Source organism: Neopsephotus bourkii, unplaced genomic scaffold (assembly GCF_033783945.1).
Source record: "Neopsephotus bourkii isolate Nb327-2 ecotype Australia unplaced genomic scaffold, CSIRO-AGI_Nbou_v1 NB_1292, whole genome shotgun sequence".
In the NCBI taxonomy this organism is placed as follows: Eukaryota; Metazoa; Chordata; class Aves; order Psittaciformes; family Psittacidae; genus Neopsephotus; species Neopsephotus bourkii.
In genome coordinates, this window is record NW_026901776.1 from 217,535 (window position 1) to 225,863 (window position 8,329).

Below are 8,329 nucleotides of genomic sequence, written 5' to 3' on the forward strand. Positions count from 1 at the left end.
GCTGGCCCTCCGTATGGATGGGAAGATAGGGAAAGACAGAAAACAGAATAGGAGAAAATGGTTAGTTCTTGGAAGGAGGGGAATGTCACAAGGCTTCTTCCTTGGAGGCCTGTTGGAGCTTGTGCAATTCAGCAAACTGGTAAATGACCTGGAAGAGGGAGGTAACAAAGTTTACTAAAGACACAAAATAATTTAAGGCAGTAAGGGTGAGCTGCAGGGCAGCAAGGCAATAAAATGGCACTTGAAAACGAGTGTGGATAAAATGTTAAGTGATGCTCACAGCAAAGCCAGTCATAGTTTCATGTATGAAGTGGTGAGCTCTGCACTTATGAAGTGGGATCCCTGCATACCTCTTAGGGGCCAAGATTCTGGGCAAAGAAAGTGTCAGGTCAGTGGCAGTCAGAACTGCCAGTCAAAAGTCCGCCATTAATAGGGATGGAGTAGAACACAAGGTAAGAAATTCCTGCAGTTTCATTAATCTGATTCAGCTGCATCTGGTGAGCCCTGTGCAGTGCTGTTTCTCTTATCTCAAAGCAAATAAAGCAAGCAGAAGGTGAGCAAGAAAAAAAGCCATTAATTAGTACACTCTTCTGTGGTTCAAAAGACAGTGTGGGTAAATTATTCATAATGTCATTAAAATTCAAATAAAACTGAAGTTTCCTGTTGAGTTAGCTAACATGGAGAAACTGCCTCGTGTTTCTTTTCTAAGACTTCGTATGTCATAGTGATAAGATGTTTTGCCTGCCTTTCCTTGTCTGGAAGTGTCTGTATGCATCTTAACTAAAAAGAACATTTCCTTTTCTTATTCCACTGGAAAACTTTTTAAAAGAGTAATGCTTCTACTATAAAATTCATTAATGTAGAGGAGAAATCTCTTGTGTTCTTGTAAAACCTGAAGGCGCTTGCAGAGCAGCTGGTTTCACAGGGGAGCAGGCAGGGGGTTCCCAGGAGACTTTGGGGAATATCTGCTTGGTCCAGTGTTGCACTGGGCAGACTGGATGAGTGCAGTGACCCCAATTCAGAAAGTAGAAGCATCATAGCCCTCTGTGCACTGGGCTCTGCCTCTGCTCCTCAAGGTAGCTAGTTGCAGTGGCTCTGGAGAATGCCTTGTTGTACCTGAATGAGCTGGCAGATTTGGGGCTGCAGAATTGCTGGGGCCTGTCTGCACTTGCTTGGCTTGATATCAGTGTATAGAGTGCCCAAACTAGATGTCAAGAGATTTCCTCTTCCTTGATGCAATGAAAACAAAATACTTTTTTGGTTGGCAAGCAGAAGAAAGCATTCCTGGTTTATGCTGGATTTACTGTTCTTTTTTGTGCCTATGATTTACATTTAGAAGCAGGCTGACTGGCAGACTGTGTTTTGGCAGAATAGCTGCTTGTGCTGGATACAAGATACGTTGCACACTTTTGTGGAATAGAGATTGCTGGCCATTATCAGCCTGTACACTAGTGGATGCATTCCTGCACTCTGAACAGATCACAACTGACACCTCTGGTGTGTAAATGGCTAGCCATTTACAAAATCCAGCCACACTGGTTAGAACCCAGGAGTTTTGCAGTGAAGATATTTGTTCTGCTTTTAGGTATCTTTTTGGGTCATCATCTAAACGCCCTGCAGAAGCATGGAAGTACATAGCGTGCATGCTGATTGTAATACTTCAATGTAACTTAAATTATTTTCATGTAAGGTTGCTACAAAGTAAAAGTAGAAACTTTTTGCTGAAGTATGGATTATTCCACTTAACGAGGTGGGTAAGAAAAACTACATTATTTTGTAAAACTAAACAAAAAAGTCATCAGGAAAACCCAGAATAAAACACAGATTTCCTGGCATAGGCTCCCACTTCTTAGGCATTAATTCCTTCTTCAAAATAAGCATTTGTACATCTACCATCACAATTTTGAAATATAAATTTATTTATTTATTTATTTACTTCCTTATTGCTAGTACTTAGGCTTTGTTTGCCTGCTTAAAACAGACCTTTGAATGGCATTTGTGAAGAGTAGCAGAATTCAGATTAGCAATAGTGAAGCATTTATGAGAGGGGAAGGGGGGTGGTTCTCGCACAGTATAGCCAATATCAAATCGGTATGTGAACATACCACATACCACAGCTCAGCCTGTGCCTCCTCTGCTTTCTTCCAGGTTATGGACACACAGTGCCTTTATCTGACGGAGGAAAGGCCTTCTGCATCATCTACTCAGTCATCGGGATCCCATTTACACTGCTTTTCCTGACAGCAGTGGTACAGCGCATAATTGTGTATGTCACCAGGCGGCCTGTCCTGTATTTCCACATTCGCTGGGGCTTCTCCAAGCAGATTGTTGCAATCATCCATGCTATAGTCCTTGGGTTCATCACTGTCTCGTGCTTCTTCTTAATCCCAGCAGCAATATTTTCTGTCCTGGAAGATGACTGGAATTTTTTGGAATCTTTTTACTTTTGTTTCATTTCCCTGAGCACTATTGGCCTTGGAGACTATGTGCCAGGAGAAGGCTACAATCAAAAATTCCGGGAGCTGTATAAAATTGGAATTACATGTAAGTGTCAAACTAACCAGCTAAATAAAAGAGATGTTATAATAATAATTTAAACAAAAAATTGAGACTTTCCCTCTCCATTCTGGGGATGGCGATTTTGTGAGCTGTCAGCTAGTGAAGTGGGCATTTGTAGGTAGCTGCACAAGGAGAAAACCTTTAAATAGGGTTAGTTTTCTTAGTTAAGAAAGAAAAAGCTAAGGCCAGAATTCCACTGTGCTCAACCATAGCTAATTACTCTTTTATTACTAGTAGAAAAAAAATCTTACATTATTGTTATGAAAATGGTTACGAGCGTCTTGGGCTAAAATTTCAGTGCATCACAGACCCAGGAAAATGATCTCATAAGGTGAGATGAGAGGTGGACAGCCATGAATTGAGGAGCAATAGGAAATGAGGCAGAATAGCAAAGTTTCTGACTCCAGTTGTAACAGAAGGTAGCTGAAGCTGGCACTGGTACATACCAGCTGTCAGAGAGACAAGTAGGCATATATGATAGCAAAGTGAGACCACAAGTGTTACATTTATATTGTTTCATTACATTTGACACAGAAGGAAAGGCATATTAATCAGTGATTTTATCAAAGTAGAGCTAAGAAAATTACCTTTGTATTTGCATTCTGAATTAATATATGCTGAGGACATTATTCTCCAGTGACAGTGCTTTGAAGCATCCCAGCTTCTGATACAGCTTCAGTCTGCGCAGTCCTGGCTCATCAGATGCATCACCTAAAAGAGCTGAACAGCCAAACCAAACCTTTCCTGTCAGGTCCCCTTCTTAGGCTGGTATGCATTTGTCTCTGCCTCTGTACAGTCTTAACATAGGTAAAGTGTCTGTGAACTTGGTTTGTGTTTTATCTAAAGAGAGATTGGGCCTTGAATTTTTTCATTCCATGAAGCAGGGCTTTGAACTAGCCAACAGAACACTTTATTCTCCTCCCTTCATTGCTGGAGATTTCCCCTTCTACCCATTGTGTTTAACTTACCAGCAGTAGCTTTTAATCACTACCCTGTTGATCAGCAGAGTAGATATGGGGATGCTAAATGATGAAGTGAATGGAGAAAGTCATGCATAATAATGGCCTTGTTAAATATTCTAGCCATTCTGAAGACTCAAAGTCAGAAAAAAATTTATGGCTCAGATTATCCTTTTTCAAAATTTAGAACACTAAGGAAATAAATTTCAGGGGATACTAAAAGGAAAAAGAAGAATATGTTTAGAGAGGGGGAGAAAAAAGCACAGTGAGCTATTAACCATATGAAACTCCATTTCCAAAAGTCAGTCTATGAGAGCTATTACCTTTAAAAATCAGTCGGTAGAGCACCAAAGTCATAGAATCATAGAATAGTTAGGGTTGGAAAGGACCTTAAGATCATCAAGTTCCAACCCCCCTGCCATGGCCAGGGACACCTCGCTCTAAACCGTATCACCCAAGGCCTCGTCCAACCTGGCCTTGAACACTGCCAGGGATGGAGCATTCACAACCCCCCTGGGCAACCCATTCCATTGCCTCACCACCCTAACAGGAAAGAATTTCCTCCTTATATCCAATCTAAACTTCCCCTGTTTAAGTTTGAATCCATTACCCCTTGTCGTATCACTACAGTCCCTAATGAAGACCCATCCCAGCATCCCTATAGGCCCCCTTCAGATACTGGAAGGCTGCTATGAGGTCTCCATGCAGCCTTCCCTTCTCCAAGCTGAACAGCCCCAACTTTCTCAGCCTATCTTCATATGGGAGGTGCTCCAGTCCCCTGATCATCCTCATGGCCCTCCTCTGGACTTGTTCCAACAGTTCCATGTCCTTTTTATGTTGAGGACACCAGAACTGCACACAATACTCCAAGTGAGGTCTCACGAGAGCAGAGTAAAGGGGCAGGATCACCTCCTTCGATCTGCTGGTCACACTCCTTTTGATGCAGCCCAGGATACGGTTGGCTTTCTGGGCTGCAGGTGCACACTGCTGGCTCATGTTCATTTTCTCAGTAATACAATTCAAGTAACGCTTCCAGGTTTGGATAGTTTATGCATATTAGTAAAACACTGCAAATGATCTTCAAGGTGTTATCAGATATAGCAACTTCATCGGGTTTTTAAAATAGCAGTAATTTCATGGGGTTTTTATTTTCATTTTATTAGGTTTGTACACGTTTCTGGTTGCTTTGTTCTCCCGTTCATTTCAGGGTGTTGGATACCTTCCTGTAATTTCCAAGGAAAAGAATTCAAAAGTTTTCATGAAATATAGGTGATTTGTTTTGCTAAACTGGTACTAACAACAAATAACCATATTTAGCTGCCTCATTGTTCCTTCTATTTGTAAAGTGTAGGGATATTAAGGGAAAATCTTTTGAAGAGCTCTTAATTATGAAGGTAGTAAATAAGTGGGGGAGCATGCTTGTGGTAAGTTTTAGTATTCTGTTTCATTTAATGTCTTTACCCTTGTACACTTGCAACAGAACTTAAAGCCACTAGTGTTACTTTTGGGGGGTTTTATGTGGGTTCTTGTTGATTGTAGATGAAAATTGAAAAATAGGCTTTTACAATCTAAAGTGCATTACAGAGCTCTGAAACTGGGTCATAAAGGAAATTAACATACTCTTTGGAGATGACAGGGATGGGAAAAGTTACAGGGTTAAAACGTTCCAGCCCCACTTAATTTGCTAATAATTGAACACTTTTTTCTTTCTTTTTTTTTTGTTTTTGCACCTAGGTTATCTGTTGCTGGGCCTTATTGCAATGTTGGTGGTTCTTGAGACTTTCTGTGAACTCCATGAGCTCAAAAAGTTTAGGAAGTTGTTTTATGTGAAGAAGGACAAGGAAGAGGACCAAGTGAATATAATAGAACATGACCAGCTCTCCTTCTCTTCCATCTCAGACCAAGCAGCCTCCATGAAGGACGATCAGAAGGCAAACGAGCCCTTTGTGACTTCCCAGTCCCCAACTTCCAATGACAGCTCTCTAAACAATTAATACAGGGGTATCCAAACCGTTATTTGGTGCATTTATGCTACTTACCATAAGAAATAGAACGCCTCATATTTTTTTTCTGAAAATATAAAAGTTGGAAGACTGTGCTACTTTAACAAGGATTCATCATTTCTGACATAGAAAAGACTTTTGGGAAAAATGTGGGAGCCACCCTGGGAATAGGGAAAATATGTAGGATGTGGCTGGGAACATTAGGCCATTTTGCTTGAGGGATAAGGAGTTAGGTGTACTGCTTTCAGAGGTGCCAGAGAAAGGTTTGCACAAGCACCTTCATCCAACATCTTTAGGAGAGTAGGCCTTCAATGACATCCAACTCATTTAATTGCACACCCCATCTTGCAGCTGGGGGACAGAGCAAATTTTGGGATGTGCCCTTTTGATTATCCGAAGTGAGTCACAGATTTAATCCAAACACCAAATATCTTAATATGGAAGACATTTTCAGAGTAGTATATATAGATCTGGAGGTCAGAGTGTCTAGATCATCCCTGTATTACTCAGTAACTTGCAGGTGCAGATAATAATTCTAGGAATGAAAATACAAGGCTCTGGTCCCTCCTTTGCCCATGCCGTTTACATTCAAATTTCCTGCCTTCTTAAAAGGTCACCTAATCACAAGAAAAATGTTGTCCTGAAGAGAGTGTGCCTTGAGTCTTCCATGCTGTTCGTATGAAATACTTTTGTAAGCTCTGAGAGATAGCAAGACCAGTTCAAAGCGCTGGGTGAGATGGGGTTGCAGGGAACGGAGACAGCTGCATTTCAGTCCTCTGTTCTCTGAAATGGGCAGGAGTGCATTTTTAGCTGTGTGGAATGGGATGAAAAAGAGTCAGCATATGTCACAGTTGGCATAGTCATGTCCTTCTTGGCATAGTCATGTCCTTATGCCATTCTCCAAGTAGATGATTGAAATCTACCCAGCAGAAGGACTCAACGCTGTTTCTTCTACAGTCCAACCCAGCGTGTACTGTTTGCTGAGCTGATAGGTAAATGGAGGAACAGAAATAGTGTCACCTTTGAACGTAGCCCTTTTTCTTCTTTTGCTTTTCTAACTAGTACTAAAGCACTTTAGAGGAAAAGGGAATGCTTCAGGGCAAAACAATTTTTCAGTTTTTCATATGGCAAGAAAAAAGGAAAAATGTCACATTTGGTTCAGATGGAACCGAATTTTTTTCCCCTTGGGAAAAGTCACTAAAAGTCAAGATCTCGCTCAACTTCCAAAGCTGGAACCTCTTTGGCTGTAACAAGAGAGGTATTTTAGTCCAGCTACCAGTCACTGTGCTGAATGCAGGGACCGCAGAGGGAATTTCAGTGAGCAGGAGATGAGATTTAAGTGGTTGTAGTACTCTCTCTTCTGGCCTTAAGTATCTACAATATGGGAGTCTTGATAATGCTTTGCAATGAACAAAAGATCTGGAGCACAAATAGCCATATTAGAACAGCCTCCCACATAGGTGTAGTGTAGAGGAGAGCCTTTTCTCTGCAATGCAAGCATGCCAGATTGCGTGTAATTTGGCTTTTAGTATTTAGAGCTGAATATTTTACTGTAAAAGAAAAAAATAAATCAGTGTGTCCAGATTTAGCGCACATGGGGAAAATACTTGAAAGTAAATAACCCAGAATATACTGTGTTTGAGCTTAATTATAGCTTGCATCAAACAGATTTTATATCTTTACCGGAAAAACTTACTTTGTGGTTAAATCAGCTGAAAGTCTTCAATTAAAATTATATTTATAGAAAACCAGAGCTAAAGGTTTTGGTTGTTTTGGGTTTTATAGATTAGGTGAGAGAGCATACTGTCTTTGCATGTTCCCAGGAAAGTGGCTATTTTTATACTGCTTAAGTGAACACAATTCTATTTATAATGAATGTTAACCAATATATATGTACATATATACATAAATATATTTATATACTGTACATATATCATAAATCACCAGAGTTTAACAGACTTAGGAATGGCATTCTAGATTTTTTTTTTCCTAGGCATCTCTTTATACAGTCAATAATTGAAACTTATGGCATTAAAATAACACATAAAATTAAGAGTACTGTGCTACAAGAAACATTTGTACTGTTTTTTTTCCAGTGGAATTTTGATTGTTTTCAGTACCTTAAAGTTTAAGATTTCTTTTTATTTCAGTGTAATATTAAGCTCTAAAGGATATGCACAGATGCTAAATATACAAAGTTAATTTTGCAGTGTGTACACAATTGCAAAATGTAGACACATGAAATGAAAGCACAGAATTCAAAGCAGAAGCGATAAACTAAGCAGTATACTGTGATGTAGGTGAGTATTTGTTATTTTAAACTTAAATAAAAAGTCTGGCTTTTGCCTGCCTGCCCTATGAAGTGGAGATTGTTTTCTTTAGTGATGTGTGCGTGCATATACTGTAGAAAAATCGTTTAGGTGTTTGTCAAGATTGTGCATCCTTTAGTTAGCCCTCCTCTGCTCAAGGTGGGACCATTAATGCCAGAGTGTGTTAGCTACCCTTGATATTAACTGTAGCTTAGTACTATGTTGATTATTCCTATAGAAAAAAGGCATTCCAAAGTGTGTTTGGTTTTGTTTCAGATGCTGACTGATTATAGCAAATAAAAAATAGTGGCATGACGTTTATCTTGTCTTTATAAGCTAACTACTCCAATATTTGAGGAAATCTGAAAAACTGTCATTGCAGCTTATCAGTACTACTGATGAAAACAGTGGCCTTCATTTCCTACAGCTTTTAAATCTTTGTGTGAAGACAACACACAAGATCAGAATAGTTAAAACTGGAATCCAGATTAGGAGGAGA

At 39.8% G+C, this 8,329-nt stretch overlaps 1 protein-coding gene across 1 annotated transcript in view; it reads left to right on the forward strand.

The window, feature by feature from the left end:
* Positions 1–7,879, forward strand: part of KCNK1 (potassium two pore domain channel subfamily K member 1) — a 33,382-nt gene extending 25,503 nt beyond the window's left edge. The window contains exons 2-3 of the mRNA XM_061365672.1: positions 2,149–2,544; positions 5,253–7,879. Coding sequence (XP_061221656.1) covers positions 2,149–2,544; positions 5,253–5,512 — 656 coding nt within the window. The 3' untranslated portion in view covers positions 5,513–7,879. The remainder of the gene's footprint in view (positions 1–2,148; positions 2,545–5,252) is intronic.
* The last annotated feature ends 450 nt before the right edge of the window (positions 7,880–8,329 follow it).